We start from the raw sequence: 21,601 nt of genomic DNA on the forward strand, positions 1-21,601 counted from the left end.
TCAACGCACACGTGTGCTCGCTCGCTCTCTGTAACCATGCACACTCTAATGATGACAAATACGCTGCAGCTGATACAACAGAAAACACTCACCAATACCCACTTATACATGCACTGATGCTCTTCACTTGTTGCAGCGAAATGAAGCAGTCATTCCCAGCGGTAGCGTTACGGAAAATGGAGATTGATCGGCGCATGCAGTTGCTGTATTACAGATAATAGGAACCTAACACATACACACACAAACACACGGACAGTACACACACACCCACACACACACACACTTTATTGCACAAAAGCACAGATCAATCAGAACACAATCTGTTCCATTCACCTGTATGTCAGCGCTCAGTTCATCGATACTCCTCTTCTTTCCTTCGGCATCGCTCCATTTAAACAACAGACCTCCTTTAACTTCATTGACTCCTCGTTAATTCATGTGATGAGTACGTTCAAACAGACCTCAGAGGCTCCAAAGTTTCTCTCTGTCTTTGTTCAAATATTTCATCCAGTATCATCATGCGTTCGTCATCTCCTCCTCATTCATTGTTTATTTGTCCTCTCTTTTACTTTCCTCTCCACACCACTCCATCACAGTCGGACCATCCAGTAAGTATCCCATTTCATCCCATTTTTGCATGCATGCATGTGTGTGTGTGTGTGTGTGTGTGTGTCTCTGACAGAGTGAACACATTTTAGAGATAGTGATCAAATCCCTCCACACACACTCCACAGACACAGGACGAGAGCGCGAGCTGCTCTCCTGGTTCGAGTTGATTGTATCAAACATGCATGTCGTTTCTAGTGATGTCACCTCTTGGTCACTTCCTGAAGTTGGATTCGGACGCCCATCAAAAGCAGTCGCCACACTGAAAATGCTTCCTCAACCCAAGATTTGGTCAGAATCCAAACAGATGAACATTCACGGGGCGCTGATAGCCTCGTGTGTGGAGGCTGTCGTCCTTCAAGTGGGTCCGATGTGTGGTTCTCTGTTCTCCATGTCATTCAATCAATCACTCAATCAAAGTTTATTTCTAGAGCACATTTAAAACGACCTTGGTGGACCAAAGTGCTGTACAGGCTGAAGTCACACTATAAAAAAGACAATAAAAACAACTAAAATACAATAAATAGGAAAATGAAATAAAAAGATGAACAAAATCAATGTCATTCTCCACTATGCTATCGAACAAAGGTAAAAAGAAATACATGTAATTAAGTAAAACAAAATCCACAACCTGTACAGTTTGAGCCAATAACGATATGAATGAACATCCTCCTGTATGTAGGCACACTGCTACATACAGGAGATTTATTTTCCCTAATATTGAATGACATATTGTGTTTCCAGTCAACTTGTGATCACGTGATAGTTTTGTCCAATCCCTCATCTTTAAAGAATCATGCACTTATTTTTTAAGGTTCAGTGTTCCGGGATGGGTAAGTGAGTCAGACACTTTCTGGATTTAGGGTTGCCATGTTGGAGACAAAACCTCCTGTAAAATGTTTTCAATTAGAGGCAGAGAATAATCAATTAGGATTTAAGTACCTCTGGAGTCACTGGGAGACGGAAGCTTTTGATTTTCAGGTCGTGCTTCAGCACACCGAGGCTGTGCTTTATTACTACAAAGGAAAAGCTCCCATCAATAACAGGGCGACTCAATGCAGAGCACAAACACTCCTGAATGCGTAAAACATGTAATGAAAAAGAAGTACAGGCGATAAAACCCTAAACATCCTAAACACTGTAAAATGAATGTGTGCTGCAGTCTAAAGCTGATAAATCAAGCATGCTCGGACTGTTTAATTCCCCCTGTCTCTCTGTGCCGCTACTCCTATATTAATAGTTAATTAACAGGGTTTCCTCCTCACTTCAGCAGGGGGAAACAGGCAGACGTCCGTCAGCTACTTTAAGTGCTTCTTTTTGTGTGCTGTGGATTGGGGGAATTACCAAATCAAAACAAATAACAATGCTGTTTCTTCCCTGCTACAGTCTGTGAGCTCTTATCGCCACTCGTGGAAGACAAACATGTAATTTAAGGGAAAGGATTTGCAATTTCTCTCGTTTGTTTTTTTTTTCTTTCTTTTTTTGTAGACGCTGCCTTTTTTAAATGTCACAACAACAGAAATGGAAAAAAGGCAGAAGAGGGAGTAAGTGATGGTTTCAGGATCAGTTTTAGCAAGATGTGAAAAAGGGTGTTTTAAAGGAGTGCGTGCTTGGAGAAAGTGTAGTGTTTGTGTGCATCTGTTGTTGACAAATGCACAGGTAGAGAGGCTGTGGCTCAGTCGGTCGTCTCTCAACCGGAAGGTCAGGGGTTCGATTCCACGGCCACATGTTCTTCGGCAAGACTCTTAACCATCCTGCTGCTTCACCTGAGGTGTACACATAAGAATAGATGAGCTAACACTGAAGGTGACTTTACAGAGAAACCTCAGCCATCAGTGTTTTAATGTGTAGGTGTGACCTGCTGTGTGAAAGCACTTACACAAGTACAGGTCCATTAACCCATATTATGCTCTTTTTGGGGTTCACACATCTATTTTATGTGTTGACTAAAGTAACGTTCACATTCGCTAATGTTCAAAGAAAGTGAACCCCCCCCCCACGTGTGCCGAGTCTGATCTTATGGGTCAACCGATCTGCTCCCTCGTAATTGGTCAGTCGATCGGCATTGCTCTCTGAGATGTCCCGCCCCTTTTACCATATTGGGAATGCAGACTGTTGCTCTGAGCGGAGCAGCATGAGGACAAACGAACCAATGGGCTTGGATCAGTGACGTCACACTGTCATGGCGTCACACTGACAATTTTCCCCGATGGGGGGGGGATAAGGGTTTGAGCGTAACACGCAGCTGCTGCTGCTGCTGCTGCTGCTAACAGGAGGACGTAGGAGAGGTTGCGTTTTTGCGGACTTTGCATTTGTGCACATAGATGTGTCTAAACATGCACAAGACACCTGGAAAACACTGAAGAGCATCTAAAAGCAGAATATGGGACATTTAACATAAAAAGTCACCTCACATTATCAGAATGTGATTGTTATTGTCTAGTTATGGTACAGCGTAACTTTGACACACCCTAATGTTAAAACGTTAATTATCATTAGAATACAATGTTAATACAACTTTAAACTACAGTCAACGGAGTATCAGTTTGTTAATGATGGTTATTATGACGTGTTGATACGACTTCAACATCAGACATGTCCAGAGAATAATGTGGGGCAGGCGAGAGCTCTCACAGTGGGGGTTGGGGTAGGGGGCTCGTGGGGGTCCCAGCTGTAGGCTGTGTAGTCGGGAGTGTATCTGCAGAGAGGAGACAGGGTGACCGTCCTTCTGATGATATGCTGTTACATTTCCCCCTCAGCAGGGACTGACTTCTTTGTCCTGCCTGAGGCTGCTTCGATATCGTAAAGGCAAAAAAAAATGAAAGCACTGCCTCTCTTACTGATTCCACCTAGTTTAAGCTCTGACAATTCAGAAACGGATATTGGATAAGTAGGAGTGAGTTAGATAGATAGATAGATAGATAGATAGATAGATAGATAGATAGATAGATAGATAGATAGATAGATAGATAGATAGATAGATAGATAGATAGATAGATAGATAGATAGATAGATAGATAGATAGATAGATAGATAGATAGATAGATAGATAGATAGATAGATAGATAGATAGATAGATAGATAGATAGATAGAAGTCTGAGAAAGACTGGGGGTTATATGAAACTGCAGCAGCATGAGAGCGTGTTTACTCGAGTGTATGTTTGTGTAACTCGCTGTCTGCATCAGCGTGGGACTGTGACAGCTGCCTGTCAGATCGAGGCCCCTCAGGACCCCCTGCCGGGAGTGTGTGTGTGGTGGTGTGTGTGTGTGTGTGTGTTTGTGTTCCCCCTGTGTGTGATAGCTTCAGTATGTTGAAGCAAATCACTTGTCAAGTGCAGATGGGGGAGCAGAGGATGTAAGATGCTTTGCTTGTAAGCGCTTTGTCTACTTTCGGTATGTGACTGAGAAACATGCTGTTTGCATACAGCAGCAGAGGAACAAATCACACGCTCTGATCTGTCGCGCAGGGAGCACAGCATGCGGTAAGGAGCCGAGACCGTCGATACGTCGGTCTACTCTGTTTTGATTCGCTGCGTCGCTGACTGATCAAGTTCCCTCCCAATTCAAGCTTGAATCAGCAACGAAACTTAAAAGTCACTATGGGACGTCCAGCATCTATGACAACAACAACAACGACAGTTTGATTTACCTCAGGGAAGCTAGTGCTTAAATCACGCACTATTATGACACACTGTCCAGGGATGAAATCCAGATGCCCCTTTCCATTTTCTTGCTGGCAGATTAAATACACTGTGCAAGTCTTCATATCAGGCAGCTAAAGAAACGCTCAAATGCTCTTGCACCACCCATTCCAGCATTGATATTTTTATAATAATAATGAGTAATGTATGGAATAAAACCAAAGCTTGCTCAAACATATGATCGATGCAGCTCTGACTTCAAACAGCAGCAGTATGATTCTAATAAATCAAATTCCCCCTTCATGTGCAGATAACTCTGAAGAGATTATCTCTCGTATGTCTGGCACACTCTAAACCTCTGAAGCATGTTTCTCTGAGTCTTTCTCTGGCGGCCTGACCCACTGCCGACAACAAGCGTGCAGGCCAGTTCACATAAGCCTGTCTACCACCGAGGCCTCTGGAGGAACGGAGATCATGCTTCCTCTAATTGCATTAAGTAATTCTTCTAACCCTCTCCACATTTTCTAACCTCGGCCTTGAAGTCTTTTACCTAGAGGACCGATTCAGACAGGAAGGACTGACCTTGTGACTTCCCTTTTGCATGTGAACATTTGATCCCCATCACAGAGACTTTGGAAGAGTTCAGGCACTTCTCACTGAGAGCAGTCTTCGCTCCTTCAGTCTTGACAGCTCTTATCGTGAACGCTCTGGAAATTTCACTTGCAGTCCTCGACTATTTTTGCCTCCCTCTTGGCATGTTAGCCTTGTTATGTGTTCTGCAGCACCGGCAATATCCAGCATATAAAAGAAGTCTCCAGGCTCCTTTGAATTCCTGTCTCAAGAGTTTCATTCTTTATTTAGAAGTTTCCTGATTTCCCTCTCTGTCACCTCCCTGCAGTTATCAGTTTATGTGCCGTCATTCCTGCACACCTGGTTATAGACTCTATAAAACTGGAAATTTGAGGTGCTATTGTGATTGATAAAGATTTAAGGGCACTTCAAAAAGCGCGCATACCCACAAGTGGCAGCTCAGAATATTAAACTGCTGCACGAGCGACATGCATTGTTCGCTGATTTTTGTCATGTATATTTCAGCTGCTCTGTTTCCGTCCCATGTGAGGATGCTAATGTTTCTCCCTGCCCTAAATCTAAAGCTCAGTGTCGCGCCGAGTGCACCCATTATTGCTAATTATTTATTACAGCCTCAGGCAGTGTGCCGACTTGCCTCTTCAAATCAAACATTGTTATTCTCCAGACAGGCTGTGTAGCGCGCCCAAAAAGCGGCATTTTAATAGCCTGAATATTTCGAGCGTCGGCGTATTTGGGTCAGAGTTATGTCGTTGTTACAGGCTCGACAGGGAAATGCTCAGGTGTTGACAAGTTTTTGTCAAATTTCCTGCTTGGCACCGTGCTCTGATGATGTGTCTTCTCTCCTGTGTGTTTGTCACAGCTGAATGTGCTCAGGCCCGGAGATGCGTTACATAAGCCGAGGGTATATTACACCGCATTTCTTTGATATTTCAGGCCTTGCATCAGTTTCATCATGAAATGCTGGAGTTATCTAGGAAGTATGAGCACTCTGTTAGTGGCATCTTAACCTCGGAGGAGCTTTTTTTTTTTTTTTTTTTTTTTTTTTGTGGATTTGACCTTTAGGGTCAGTGGGGGTCAACATGGACATGACCCTGTCCGGTTCACACACGGCCTCCTGAGCTGTGATTTATCCTGAGGCTGACATATGGAGCTCCTCCTGCTGTGCGAGGACGCTCGAGGTGGAAGCTGACATCAGGACAGCAAAAGGCAACGTAATCCCCGAGGCGGGGAGGATGAAATTTTGTATGATGGGCGTGAAATGAAGCGTGCACGCTCATCTCAGGTGAGCGATAACAGCGAGCAAGTCCCACAGAGGAGGCCTGCAGACAGTGATTCTAAACCCAGACCACACGCTGACATTTCACATCAGAGAGAATTTGCATTCTACTCCTTCATCTGCAGACCTGTTTTCCTGACAGACTTCGCTTGGTTTATCTTGAGCCTTTTTCACACACACAAAATGCACACCTTAAAATGTTCTGGCATTAGTTGGAGGAGCTTGATGTGAGAATGAAGCCGAGACATTAAACAGTGTTTATCCGTGTCAGCGGTCCTTGAATGAAGTCTGATTGAGCCAATATCCAAATAAACCAGTTAATAGTCTGAAACCAAATCACAGTGAGTGTGTGTTTGTGTGTGTGTGTGTGTGTGTGTGTGTGTGTGTGTGTTGATGCAGTTCGCACAGAAACACAGCTTTGCCCTTTCTCTACTCGCTCAGGTTGTCTGTTCATTGTTTCCTACTCATGTGATTCCTGCTGATGATGAAAACAGAAAAAAAAAGTATCCGTAAAGGAGGAGTTCTCCGTCTCCCCCAGCTTTCCTCATTTGGACAGCTCCTGCTGTTTACATCTGGAAAACGGACAGGTCCGGACAGGAGCAAGCTGCAACCTCTGCTGTTGAAAAATGATGGTCCACATGAGGCTGGCTGCAAAATCCAAGGAATCACTATGTTTTATAACTGATCCACATTGATCATATTAAAGCTAAATGTTTGATGCATCCTAAGGGGCGTGGATGAGTTGAGTGACAGGTGGGTCCAGCTCAGCTTCATTTCTTTTTTTAAATTGGTGGTGATGTAACATGGCAAGAGGTGAGGTAACACTTAAGACAATTAGAGACACTCAGGCACAGTTAAGGTTAACTTGACACAGTGATGAAGGAATAATGAAGGACTGGCTCTGAGTGATGATTTGGTTGGTTGAAAGAAAAAAAGAAGATTATGTGAAATGCTTAAAGAGAAATCCATTTTTAAAATGTTCAAACATCAGGTGAAGAAAGCGTTTCCAATATGGCGGCTGCGGATCATTCAGCTTCATAGCGCCTCTTCTGAAACAAGCGTGTGACGTCACTGAGATTACATCCATGTTTAAAAGAGTCTACGGTCCAAACAATGTTCACGCCTGATTGTTAGAGGACTTTACAGTGTTCTATCTTTCTCCCCCTCGTTAAAACATTGAGTCCATTTCTAACCCTCACTACACAAAGAAAGAGAAATTGCCTCCTCTGATTGAACTTGTGTCAGCAGACTCGTCTTAAAGTTATGTTGTGTTCGAACTCAGTTAAAGAAAACGAGACTTCAAAAGGCAACATCGTAGTTTCTATTTTCATATTCTTACATTAGTCATTGATTTAGTAAATTATTGCATGCTTACATCATGTGAAGTATACAGCAAGAAGAGCTCCCTTAAACAAATAATCCAGCAGAAACCTCACATGCACACACCTGTGTGTTGTGCACGTTTGTAGCTCAGAATATTGGCTTTGCAGATTCAGATTCCTTTGTGCAAATTAAATTGGCATTAAAGAACACATAGCTAGTAAAGCCCCGTTTCCACTGAGCGGTTTGGATCGGTTCGTCTCAGTACGGCGCATTTTGCTGCATTTCCATAGACTAATCCCGGGAAAGATTCCCAAATAACCGATCTGTACCGTCCTACTTTTATGGACCCTTCCGTTGGGGTGCCAAGAATGTCAAGCCGACCCGAAAAGGTGGAGCTAAACACAGCAGTCCGTTGATTGGGTGAATGAATCGTCACTTCCTGTGTTACGTCGGCAAACAAAACCACGCTGTGTTTAAATCATACAGAGCCGATTGTTTACGTCTGTATTTCTCCTCGCGGCACACAGCCTTCTCTGAAACAAAGCTGGATTGCGTTTTTGACTAAAGAGTCACATGTGAGGGACAGAGTAGATGAACTGTTGGATGTCTTCCAGTGTTGGTTTTGTTTGTGTTGCATTTTTCTCCTTTGTTGAGTTTATTAGTTAGCGGTTAGCTGTTAGCAATTAGCTGCTATCATGTGACGCTATTACGCAGCGGCTATCGGTAGCCGGCATACACGCCGCTGTGGAAACACAAACGGGATCGGGCTTAATGGAACCAAACTGTACCGATCCGTACCGGACTGCTGTGTGGAAACTCATGTCTTTGTTCATTCACTTTCACTGTGACTCTTTCAGTCGCTGTGTGTGCAGGGCGTTCCTGCTTCTATTCTTCCTGAAGGTTCTGTCTTTCTCTCTGTCTGTTTGTCTTGCTGCTAATTGAGACGGAGAATGAAAGAGGAGCTGGAGATCAGGTGGGAAGAGGAGAAATCAATTAGGGCTGCTGGTGGAGGCCATCATTATGCATTCACACCCCCCCTCTGGGGGGGGGGGAGACCTGTCACCTACTACAGAATCAATAGAAATCAAAGGAGTGTGTGTGTGTTTGTGTGTATGTGTGTAGAACCACAAACACAACCCTCCTTCCTTCAATCTCACTTCAAAGACTTGTGATTAGCCGGGTGCCTGGGATCAGAAAGGTGACCCGCAAACCTGAATGAAGCTTCCTGAAGGTTCCGCGCTAAACACAGGAGATTGATTATCATGGCCTATAGCTTAATCAATAACCCTCTATACCAGGTTTTATCATTCAAAGCCAAATGATTCAAGGTCAAGAGCAGTCTTTTTCCAGGCTCCATCCTGGAAGAAACAGAGCACTGAGGAACCAAGCAGGAATGAAAGCAGGAGAAATCCTTGTTCAGTCTGAATAAATGTGCACAGTGTTTCACTTAAGGGAGACACATTTGTATATTCCGCTGCAGCAGATTTAAATGCACTCCACATTCCACTGTTTTTCTGAAAGCGGTCTATGTGCTCTGAATGTTTATGTCTGAAAAAGTTAGGAAAAGCTTAAAGTTGAACTACGATACTGATCCTCATTTGAAAACTCAACTATATAGTGTTCCAATGCTCGATGCCCAAACTAAACGTGGGCAAAATGTCCGGCCACGAGCGAAACACATGTTTGTGTAATCCCAGGATAAGTCTGCAGAGTGCGCCGAACGGCTCATCCTGCAAATCAAAATTCCTGATGTGAAAACAAGAATACAACACGACAGCTTCAAGCCTCTACGAAGCTGTTCTCATAGGCGGCCCATCACTGGAGAGCGTCCCTCCAGTAGATGGGATTATATGTGTGTGTGTGTCTGTGTGTGTGTGTGTGTGTGTGTGTGTGTGTGTGTGTGTGTGTGTGTGTGAATGAGTGTAGGTGTGTATGAAAGCGAGATAAAGAGACAGGGAGAGGTTGACTGAGAGAGATGTCACTTATGTCTTGTTGTCATCACTGGTGGTCTGTTACAGATTACTGCACTCATCACCACAGCTGCCACACACTCAACCAACACACACAAAGATTTCATTTCTCGGAGGCTCTGATAACCATTCCTCCCTCTCTTCTCTGTCGCAGTGCCCCCTCAGATCGTCGTTCGGCCGCGAGACCAGATCACAGCTCCAGGTCGCACCGTAACCTTCCTCTGTGGAACCAAAGGAAACCCTCCGCCCGCTGTTTTCTGGCAGAGAGAAGGCAGCCAGGTAAGAGAGCTCCTGTGACATGTTTGAAAAGTCAGCTCTGATCTCCCACTGCACAGAGGATGACAGCCTTTCTGAACCTCTGAGGCATCCATCACAGTTTCATGGTCAATTTGTGTCTGACAGTTGCTGTTTTTTTTTTTTGGGAAAGTGAGTGGCGGGGAGGACTGGTGGTTAACAGAGCTCCCACTGGTCACTGAAACTCCCTGCACTGTCACAAAAATACAGTTAGAATAGCAAAGCAATGAGGTGGTGTTACAAATCGAGGTTGTTTACAGCTTGTGTCAATATCTGTTTTTGGCGATCTGAGACTGACAACAAGTGGATAGCCTCAAAACGTGAGCACACTCCAAAGTGTCCTGGGGACTGTTTGAGATGTGATAGCTCAGAACACATACAGAGAGGGTCTGGCACTCATCTATCCAATCTGGTTTGGAAGCGGTTGTATTTATTAACTTTTTTCCTCTGAGATGATGAGCCTGTTTTAAAAGTGTTTGTTTTGTTTTGCGTTATGGTATGGTGATCTGGCTCTAGCCAAAAAAAAACGACGAGGTAGCCAGGTTAAAGTGACAAGCAAGGTTGGTGGGAGGAGTCATGTCCAGCTGATCTACCTCTACAGGTGGTCAGGCAGGCGACAGATTTTAATAGAGAACATTAATAGTAGAACATTAATCAGTGGAATAGTTTAGCCTTCTTCCCTCAGGCAGACGGTACAGGCTGCCAGTGGTTAAAGGCATCGGATCTGCTGCTATTTGTTTGTTACACTTCAGTTGAATTTTAAATTCTTGTTTATTGCACTTTGCACTTTCTCTTTTATCAGGATGCTGGATTATCTGTGCTGAGCGTTCAGGTTTTATCTAAATTATGTATGCACTTGGTGTTAATGTTCGTTGGGTTGTTTTTTAGCATTTGTATGCTTCCTGTTGCAAACTAATTTCCCTGTGGGGACAATAAAGACCTAGAATGTATTTAGTCTTTACAAATGAACGGAGCTTATTTGCATGTTTGGCAGGAGAGTGAACTCTTCAATCTGTCAATCAATTACAAATAGTTAGTGCAAGGTGTAAACATCCGGTTAGATCACAGCTCACTCTCTGAAACAAATTCAATCTTCAATACAAACAAACCAAAGTGCTCATGACAGCAGAAGGCCAGAAACTCCAAATCTCTGGCTGTTCAAATTAATGAAACATTAATGTTTTTTTTTTTGTTAATGGGGTTTGGTGGCTTTGAAAAGAAAGTTGTATCAACTGTTCCCTGTTTACACTGAAAGCACTTTCACTTTACAAAGACGTCATTTTTCTGTCAGGAGCTTTCCTGTGTAATTTTGTCAGACAGTTTGAACAACAGTCTGAGCCTGAAGCAAAAACAAACCCTCTAACTGGACACACTTACAACAGACACATTTAACCTGAATGATGACCTTGAAGCCTACAGCAGCTAAGGAGATAACTGGTACAAATACAAAGTAGATGATTTCACATTTTCAATAATTAAATAACATTAATATCAATCATATAATAGCCATGGAAACGCCAGGCCTGATTTATTCATAAGCTAGTTTCTTTACACGTCACTGTTGCTTTAAGGCGACCCTGCATCCCTCCTTTCTTTCATCTTCTTTACTGTCGTCTGTTTTTTTTTTTGTAACTGCTGTGTGCTGTAGTTCAGTGACAGGGTGGTTCACACACACACACACACACACACACACACACACACATGTACACGCAGGTAGCTACACAATCAAGCACGCCTGATTTTTGCCATCATCCACACAGGTCATTATTCACCAAAGCGTGAGTCTGCACAGGCCTACGTGTCTTCAGAAGCGTGTTTGTCTGTGTGGGTTTCGTGTGTGAGAAAGGCGAGCGCGTGATAAGCACGGCAGCCTGTTGGAATGCACTGAAAGGCCTGATGAGAGTGCGTGGGTGCCAGTAGCATGGCTCCCAGGTACAGATTAGAGGGGAAGAGTGAGGGTGGAAAAAAAAGAGGCCTGGAGAAGGTGTGTGGGAGAAGGAGAACAAGGGCGGAGGAGGGAGATAAAGCACGGAGGAAGAGTGGGGGTAGCATGTTGTGAATAGTGGCTTCCTTTGTGTGAATAACCTCCAGGAAAGACACGTATTTATACTCCGGGAAAATAGAGAAGATCAGGGATAAACGGTGGGGAAAAGCACAATGGTGAAATTGTTTTGTATGAGAAAGTGTGATTTACTTTTAAGCTGCAGGTGAAACTCGATCATTGCAAAAGTGTCATAAATCCCAGAGTTAATGTCACTGATGGTCCATGTCAGCTCATCATTTCTGTGGTTAGGAATCACAGCTCGACTTGACATATAGTGGGGCTAATGATGATTTCTGAAGGTTTGCAGAATGTATCCACGTCAGACAAGTGATGGTACACTTGCTTCTATTTCTCTTACTTCTCTTGTCTTCTTATTGCTGGTATCTTTTTTTTTTAATTTTGCTTTGGTTCCGGGTTTTTCACGACTGTAGTATGACATGTAATTCCTTCATCTGCTGAGGACACACAAGTGAAACTTTGCAGAGACACAACCAGGTCAGGGAACCGGGAGCCTTGTCGTTGATGCCCCAGTCAGACCTTTGGCTCCTTTCCTGCATGTGACTTTACACTCTCTTTACCCAGTTGCTGACTCTTCTCACTGTCCTGTATTGAACTCGACCGGAGTGAAGGTGTGAGGAACATGATGTCCATTGTTGTGTTTGTGTAGGTCATTCCAGATGTGTTTGTTCACCACCTTATTTGCCTCTATGAGGGTTTAATCACTGCCCAACAGAACTGCAGGATTGCTTAACATGTAAATGATGTGATCTGAAACTTGTTTTAAGCTTGTTATCATTGTCAGGAACACACAGAAGAACAGTTACGATAGTAGGAGTTTAGTTCTTATTAAAAAAACACACAAACAGAACGAACCAACGGGGCCAAACGGGATGTTTGCAATAATTTAAACATTTCTGACATTCATTCCTTCGGGTGTCCCTTCAAAATAAACCGATTTTTTTTTAAATGACGCCCCACTTAGGAAGTTTGCTCAAACGGAGCAGGTTTTGATATCAATATCAGAATAAGTAGATTTCAGAAAATAGTATAATACCTTGTTGAGCCAAGGCTGAGCGAACAGGTCATTAAACTGAGCGCTGGTCAGTCAACTATCATGAACAGTGAGCCGTAATAATCTAGACGCAGGTCCTGAAGGAGGTGGTGAAATGGATGGAGCTGTTTCTGCACCCGGACCAAATGTATTTATTTTGCAGGCTGTGTTAAGTTAAGATCATCCTGTATTCATCTCGCAGATGGATACATTTACAGTGTTACAGCAGCAAAGCAGGATAGCTTGACTAATAGGAGACTAGACTAAAGCAACACATACATCCAACAGTTCGAGCGACTAATGTTTGTTTTGTATGTTTTGACCATGGATTTTATTTGATGCTTTTTACATATGAACCACCTTTTGCATTTGTTCCTCTTTCTGCTGAGGCTACATGTTGTTGCACCTTTAGTTAAAGGCTGTTATCATATTTACATAAAGACTAAGGGTCAAGACATTCATAAAGTTGACCTCAGGGTCTGCCATTTAAATGACACACATTCATATTTCCATGCTCTCTGGCCCCGCCCCTCTTTTAGTCTGAATTTAAATAGCTTCAGTTATCAGCCGTCCTCCATTTCTCCTTTATTCTCAAGTGACCTGAAGTATCTTTTAATTCCAACTGAACATGTGAACAAAAAGCTTATAGCCCTGAATATTCAAGAGAGTTTTCAGACTCTTCATAAAGCTGCGAGTGGATTTTCTTTGTCTGCCATCGACAAAACATCCTTCATTATGAAGCCGAGCTGAAGCAGAGAAGTTTTCTTTAAATATCTCTGATTAAAAGCGTGGTAGTAAATGTAGCGTGTCAACCCTACAATGAAAAGCAGTAAACTGTGAATGGGTAAATCGTGATTAAAAAAAAACCACTCTACACATTTTTCTCTTCTGCAGATCCTGCTGTTCCCCATCCAGGAGCCGTCTCAGGCGGGTCGTTTCTCCGTGTCGCTGAGCGGCGAGCTGACCATCGCAGACGTCCAGGTGGCAGACTCGGGATATTACATCTGTCAGGCCATCAGTGTGGCCGGCAGCATCCTGACCAAAGCGCTGCTCGAGGTGGAAAGTGGTGAGTGTTAAACGCATGCAAACGTGACGCTAGCTGGTCCGCTTGTTAATAGCGTGACATCATGGCAAGGCGACACAGCGTAGCTCGCTAATTAATTCAACGAAGAAGAACGACATGAAAGGGTTAACACAGGGCGACAACGGAGGAGGTGTGCACCTCTGAGGTCTTCTATGGGACGATGCAAAGTGCTCTCAGTCGTCACAAAAAACCCCCGAAAGAGCCTTGAAATGACTCTGCACCGGGATGAATCGGTTATTTTGGTGTAACTTCAAACTTCGGACGGTGGAAGTTACGCCATTAAATCCGTACCGTACCGAACTGAACTGAACTGAACGGGTTGATGTCTGACATGGTGTTAATATCTGACTTTTATCCTCCAACTGTTATAATTTGACACACGTTGACACATTATCATTTAAATGTTGTTGGCATTTGTAAAAAGAAAATAATGAATGTAGTAGAACATTAATCAGTGGAATAGATATCATTCACGCTCGCCCCTGTGGTCTTTTATTATCACTTATCAACTCATTTTACTCACTAATACTTTCCCTCATAAACACGAGAACAAGTATTAAAACACACTGCACTCTTTGCCTCCTGATTGATTAATCATTGCGCAGATTGTTTTTTTTTTTTTTTTTTTAGATTCATCTTTGGGCTTTTAATGCCTTTTGTTGGAGAGACAGGACAGTGGGTAGAGCCAGAAATAAGTGAAAGAGAGAGAGAGAGAGAATGGGGAATGATGTGCAGAATGGAGCCCACGGGTCGGATTTGAACCGGCCTGCACACATGGGCCATGCACACTAAACCACGGCGCCTCATCGTTTGGAATATTCTGTTGATCCGTCCTCGCCCTCACACACATGCCCTGATACAAAAAAGATAAACTCCTTCAAATCCATCTGATGTGAAAATGGAGCAGCAGGAGTCTTGATCTGATGGAAACCTAAAGGGACGTCTGGCAATCGTTTTTATGCAAAATAACCTGCTGCTACATATGTTCCCCTCACTGCATCCGCCCATTCAAGGAGCAAACAAGGGATTCAGTTCAGCTTTAAATATATTAACTCCTCAGTTGACTTTACATATTTTCATTGAGCTGATGATATCAGGGAATATTAACGAGGGTTTGCTCTTGCTTTGCATGCAGCAACATTCCTTTCTGCTCTTCATCGGTCGCTGAACGCTTTGTGAGAAAGAGAAGAATACCAAGGGCGTTCGGTTACAAAGAGCCTTTACATTTTATGAATGTGCAGGAATTCATACCACTTCTTCTATACACAAGTCTGCAAAAAGACAGCACTTACACCAAGTCGTCTCCATTTTAAATTGCACTTTCATTAGTTGAATATGCATCTTAACGGGCATAAGCTGCAGCTGCACATCAAATAAGGATGGTTTTTTTTTATTGTTTGTGTCAAAGTGTTCATTCCACGTCACATTCCCCTGATGTGAAGCTAAGTGTTGCAGCTGAAGTAAGCCCAGCATACATCATTTATTCTTTTTCCTCTGTTTCTTCTTGTTTTCTTTTTCATGTCCTCGACTTTAAAACGGATCTCAGAAAGTCATATAATCTTTAGTGTTTGGAACGCCTTCAGTATTTTACCAAAGAGTGGTCCTTTTTTTTTTTTTCAACTAAAGCAATTATAACAGGACGTGTTCTGCCGTGGCTGCTGCAAAGACAGATATGACATGTTTACCGTTATCGTGGAAACACCCAACGTTACGTTAAAGTGTGATACATAAGGAAGCAGGAGCTGCTACCAAAATCTGCCGTACTGTTGCTGCATGTGCTGCTGTGAAACAAAAGAAGAAACACATTCTCAGGGTTCATTTTCATCTTTAGGGGGTAACAGAGAGAACTCCCATGATTCCCCGTCAGCCTCAACAGCATCCTTTTTTATTGTTTTGATAGAGAGCCTCCTGGCGGCGGTATTTCCGTACTGTGCCTTTAAACATGGTGCTACTCAATATTCTGTTAAGTTGTCCTTTACTCTGACAGAAGGCAACTGTAGTAACATATTCCTGTCAGAGGAAAATCTATGTCATGGATTTGCATGTTGAACTGGAGCAGGACCTAAGAGAGGAATCCTTCAGGGAGAAAATGTTCTGAAGGTTTTTACATAAACGCTGCGATCAAGTGGCTGTGTGACCCTCAAAAGACATCGAGGGGGGAGCAAAGTTATGACCCTTTACCTCAACTCACTTCATTTTCATTCCCTTATAGCACCATCGGACCGCGTCCCGCCCATAATCCGCCAGGGACCAGCCAATCACACGCTAGCTCCTGGTTCCACTACTCAGTTACACTGCCACATCATGGGAAACCCCATCCCCAGCATCCAGTGGGAGAAAGACGGGCAGAGGATTCTGGGAAATGATGGGAGAATTAGCCTGATGGACAACGGCACATTTCAAATCACCAACCTCCAGGTAAAAAAAAAAAATCTCATGCAGTTTATGATTGCACAGTTGTCAGTGTTTGTAAATTAACTTCTAACATGTTGCGTGACTTCTTATTTTTACCAACTCGTAAAAGAAAACTAGCCTGGCTTCAAATGGCCAACATCCAATACTGGCTTTGGTTGTTTAATCCTGAGCTGTTGCAACCTGTAAAAAGCTGTTGTAGATTGTAAAACTCACTGCTGTGTGTATAGTGTCTGAAGATTCCCTGACTGTTTACACACATGTAGCACGACAGTCATCACCTGGCTGCTTGGAGTTAAGCGCGGTGGCGCGTATTTATGTCTTCAGCTGCATTATCGCGTCCTCTTTTCTACTCAACGTCCTGCCTACTGAGACCCCTCCCGTCTTACGGGGAAAGTCTCCTGCTGTCCGGTGCGTGAAGTGTGAACAGCCATGTCAGGAAAGATCTCAGAGGGCGGCTTGAGATTTTCTTTCAGAAGTGCGTGTCTGGAAAAAGGCATGAGGCGGATTTATGTAAAGGCTGAACAGAGCTGAAATAAGGAGGGGATGGTTAGTTTTTATTTGTGGAGATTTGACTTGTAAAAGATGTTATAATGGCTGTTTTTCTGCAGCCTCTTAAAATAGAATCCTGCAAAGTAAAATTGAATACCCAGACAGATAAAGTAAGATATTTTCCTCTTTACATGCAGACCTTCAACTGACTCTAAGTCAGTGTTTTTTAACGACTGCTTTTAATTCCATCGCATCACAGCTGAAAGTTAACTCATTAAAATGTGTTCACGATCAACATGCATCAATATTTGCACATCAAACACCATGCAGGCCACACGGAATAAAGATATTCGCCATGATAAAACAATATTCAATTTAATTACCGGGAAAGAATGAAGCTCTTAAATGAAGTATATGTCCACAGTTGACTCAGATGATTGGATTTTATGAGTGGAGGAGAGGTTGGGAATGCAGCAAAAACTGCATCTGTGAGGCGTGATCACCCTGATAATGAGCGTGCGAGGCCATTAGCGGTCGTTAGCACCGCCCTCCTCCGTGCTAATGAAATCCTTTCTGCGCAGACTTCCCTCCTGGGTACGAAAGCAGCACCTGAGGTCACCGCAGCCTCTGAGAGAGCCGAGGAGGCCGCAGCATCAATTGATTGTGGGTTCTCAATGATTAACGATCGCTGAGAGTCGTAATTAAATCCTCGATACATCACTGTGAGTGAGGACTGGATGAAAGAGAGAGAGAGATGGAGGAGCAGGAGGCTGAGTGAGAGGAGAAGAGAGGAGAGGAGAGGAGAGGATCGAGGGGAGGTATAGTCATAGAGTAGGAGGCCTATAATGTACATCATCTTCTGCGTTTACATCATGCAGGAATAAAGGAAGTCGACAGCTGGGGACTTGGACGTGTTCATGCTCTGGAGCCCGTTTGAAGCTTTCAAACCGCACGTTGAAGCTTCTCTGCAGGCTCTGGTATCGTTTGATCAGACTCTGCACGGAGAGCAGACATGCCCTCAGTGATGGTTGTGCGTTTGTTTTACAGCAAACATAACAACAAATGCTCGTAACGGCTTTTTGATCGCAGATACGACATCCAAACTTTTTTCTTTTCTATTTGAGATGTTGATCAGTGCACTTAAGTTTCCGGCTTGTCAGTAATTGGACACTCGAGTCCGTCTCTTAAAAAAAGAAACAGGAAAGAGAAACTTTGAAAAATTGCAGCTGGGTTGACATTTTTTTCCCCATTTATTTCGCAAAGCTGTAATGGTTATGGAAGACAGGACAAAGACATGACAGGTACTCTTGTGCTTCTCTGGAGCTGTACTTATCATTTTCATGAAAATGTTTTTGATGTGAAGCAGGAAGGAAATCTCTTCAGCATCTTAATCTGGTGCGTTTCTAGTTATAATAAGAACAGCTGAGACTGATGAAAGTTTAGATCTGCAGGTACAATACAGTGATGTTAGCTGTATTCACACATGCATCAAATTCCTGAAAATTTCTAGAAATGTTTACCTTGACTTGACCTGGACTTTTAAGCCCTCTGATAAAATGTGGGCATGAGGTCGAGGTGAGCTGATAATAATAAAATAATAATATCCATGTAAAAGGGTGGAATGATGTTTACCTCACGCAACTAGTGAGTGAACATTGCAGTCGTCCTTCTGCTCTTTTTGTTGATACAGTAAATATGTGAAACGTCACATACCACCATAATATCTGTCATAGGATTGAACTCTGCTTCGTCTACCATCTTGGATGTCTTGTAAACATTAAGACCATTTTTGTTCTTCATGTCCGGCCTCTTGACCCATCTGACTAGATGTGTAAATATCCACTTTTGAATGTCATTTATAGTCTGTCCTGACATTTTCAAGACATTTTCAGGAATGCGTGTGTGAAAAAGGTACAGAGACACGTTCAGTTTCCCCAGAAAAAAAGCACTACAGTCAAAAAGTTCAACTTTTATTTATTACAATTTCTTATTTTTTATTATTTCTACTAAATATCGGGTAATCTGTCCAAAAGCAGTCTCAACAAGTCCCGAAAAACGGAAATGCAACCTGCTGCTGGTGCTCGATAAAAAGTCAGAGACCCATTAGTCAACATACCTGTCACAAAGTAAGCTCAGGACTGGAGATTTTTCAGACAGACAAAAGTGTCAGATAATCAGCAATCCTGAAGTTATGCAGCTATAAATGCCGCCCAGTATAATGTAAATACATTACCATCACAACTAAAATCCAAGTCTATGATTGGCTACTTTACTAATCAGAGGCGTGGCTTAAGTACAAATCATTTATTCAGGTTGTTTTCAACAGCTTAATGGTGCTGCCTTTAGCTGTAAATGACTCTTTTCATGAAAACTTCCTTCGAAAAACATGTGCGTACTGTCTACCTGGCAATGGACTTATGTGCCAATATTTGTTGTTCCAAGTTAGACAGCGTGCAAGACTGTGTATGCAATTTTCTAAGTACTTTAAATTGTGACATTGCACATCTCGCAGTTACTTCTACCAAACCCCAACAAGTAATAACCTTTTATTCTCCTGAGGATGTTACACATAAAATCCTCCGTATTTATCCATCGCTTAAATAAATCTGAAACATCTCTTTTATTGGAGCTTGGAAATGAAACAATTCATCAGGAGAGACTAAAACAGATTAAACACAAAACAATACCACAGTCTTCCTCTTGCGTGACAGGAAAGAAAAATGAAATCAGCCTTTAAAACGAGAAACATTTAACCCTGAAATCATCAATCTAAATAAGTCGATCTCATCTGGGCCCCAGGAGGGAGACAGATGGTCTGTTTGTTCCTCGAACCCTGGCATCGACAAGATGCCATTACCCTGGGATCTCTGCCAGACACACACACTCTCACACACTCTGCTGTCCCTCACCGGTGCCAAGACGTCCTGGACAGACGGGTAGTGTGTATGTGTTTATGTGTGGGTGTGTAAGAGGCTGGTGGGGGGTTAAAGAGAGGTTCAGGCTGCCTCTCTGCTAAATGGTTTGTGTGGGTGTTGGATGAAAGTCGTTGTGTGGACGGCTCAGTGAAGAAAGGCAGAAAGAAAAGCCAGAGGAGAGGGAGAAGAAAACACATTACAGGTGAAAGCAGGAAATCAGGTTCATGTGTTGACTTTAAATCCCAGTGTGCATATTTTAGAGCTCGCAATTACATTTCCCTTCTCCACTCTTCCAAAAAACACCCTGTGACATCATTATCAACCTTCTGTTTGCTTGTCTTGTGCAGACAGCTGATACCCGGGCTAGCTGGTTTGTTAGCAGGTGGTGGAAAATGAGACAAAGTTCACATCGCTCAATTTGATTGGCAGATGATTTCTGCAGGGTAGAAGTGTATACATAAAACAAACTGAATTGGACTTTCGGGTTAGTTTACAGACACTAAAAAAAAGTCTCGGTTTTAAGAAGGCATTTGCAAAACAGAATCATTGTGCACCGACGCTTGAACTATCGCCCCGCATAAGAAAACAGAATCAAGTAACCGTGCTCGATGTTCATGTGAGGGACATTCAACAAGGAGCATGATCTGTTCTCACTAAAACACATGAGACCTTTAGACCTTAGAACTCTCTAATATAAAGGGTTCACTGAATATTTCCAAAAGCTTTAAATTCCAAAAATGTCTTGACCTCCATGGATCTGTAAAACACATTGCTTTATAAAGTAAGTTAAGATATGCATGCTATGTCATTGGTCAAAGGTCACTGACATTCTCCAATAAAGAGACTTTGGTTGGATCATTTGCTCATGGAAATATGAGAGTGAAACAAGACTGAAAATGGTTCTGAATTTAAGAAACTCTAGACCTAATCAATGGAGTGAAAACAAGCATGGGTGGCATGAAAGCAAGTTTATATGAGGCTGAGCAGCACACGAATGAAGGTGAGGAAGCCATAAATGGACGTAACTGACTGAATAAGCATCTGCAGAAAGACAGCAAATCCTTGAACAAGAACAAGCCAGATGGAATAATGTGCCTATGACAGGGCCAAAGGCAGACAGCAAGGGCCAGGACGTGGTCAAATTCTTCATTACCAGCTTTCTGGCCGTGGACCATAGACTGTATAATACGTGGACGCAGTCTCAGTGATGTCAGCAATTGGTTTCTGAAGAGCAGTTATGAAGCTAAACGATGGCAGTTGCGATATTAGAAACGTTGACTAACATAACGTCAACATAACTATCTTTATAATCTAGAAAGGGAAAGCTGGCGAGGTTTGCCTTTCGTCTCCTGGCAGAAAGCTGAAACACGTCCGCCTGAAACCCCAGCCACGCCCACAATTATGCAAATGCAGGAATTAGCCTGAATAAAGACAAGAACTCCCGATTCAGGAGTATTGGTTTCCAGAAAAAGTCCAACGTCCTGCAAAAGAGGATTTCCAGTCAAAGACATATTCAAATGATCAAATTGTAAAATGTGAATAAATATTCTCAGATTCCTTCTTAAAGCCTGGAGCCCCTCCCTCCAGCCATCCCCTCTTCTTCTCCCCTCATCTATTTTTTAGCAATCTGTTTCTCACAGCGCTCAGAGCTGCCTGCCTTGATTAATAGTCAGGTGTTCCGGCTGTTTACTCCAACCGTCCCCCCCCCCACTCCGTACTGTTCCCCATCCACAGATCAAACAGGACCATCTGGGGAACTGCCCCCCCCCCTCTTCAGACAGAGGTATCATCAGCTGTCCCACAGGTCGACTGAAGGTCAGGGCCTAAAGAGAGAGAGGAGGGGCAGAGCAGGGAGTTGAATGGGAGGAGAGTCACCTGTCCCCTGTCCAGCAGGACGCTCT

The 21,601-nt window shown here is 43.1% G+C and overlaps 1 protein-coding gene across 4 annotated transcripts in view; it reads left to right on the plus strand.

Annotated features, from left to right (window-relative positions):
* The window catches only part of robo3 (roundabout, axon guidance receptor, homolog 3), a 99,651-nt gene that overhangs the window by 53,084 nt on the left and 24,966 nt on the right, over positions 1-21,601 (plus strand). For 2 of the 4 annotated variants that reach the window (XM_079356473.1, XM_079356474.1), the window contains exons 7-10: positions 597-608; positions 9,563-9,687; positions 13,692-13,863; positions 16,094-16,299. In XM_079356473.1, coding sequence (XP_079212599.1) covers positions 597-608; positions 9,563-9,687; positions 13,692-13,863; positions 16,094-16,299 — 515 coding nt within the window. The remainder of the gene's footprint in view (positions 1-596; positions 609-9,562; positions 9,688-13,691; positions 13,864-16,093; positions 16,300-21,601) is intronic. The other 2 variants (XM_079356475.1, XM_079356476.1) reach the window with 1 other exon arrangement.

Source organism: Symphodus melops, assembly GCF_947650265.1.
Source record: "Symphodus melops genome assembly, chromosome: 11".
Classification (NCBI taxonomy): domain Eukaryota; kingdom Metazoa; phylum Chordata; class Actinopteri; order Labriformes; family Labridae; genus Symphodus; species Symphodus melops.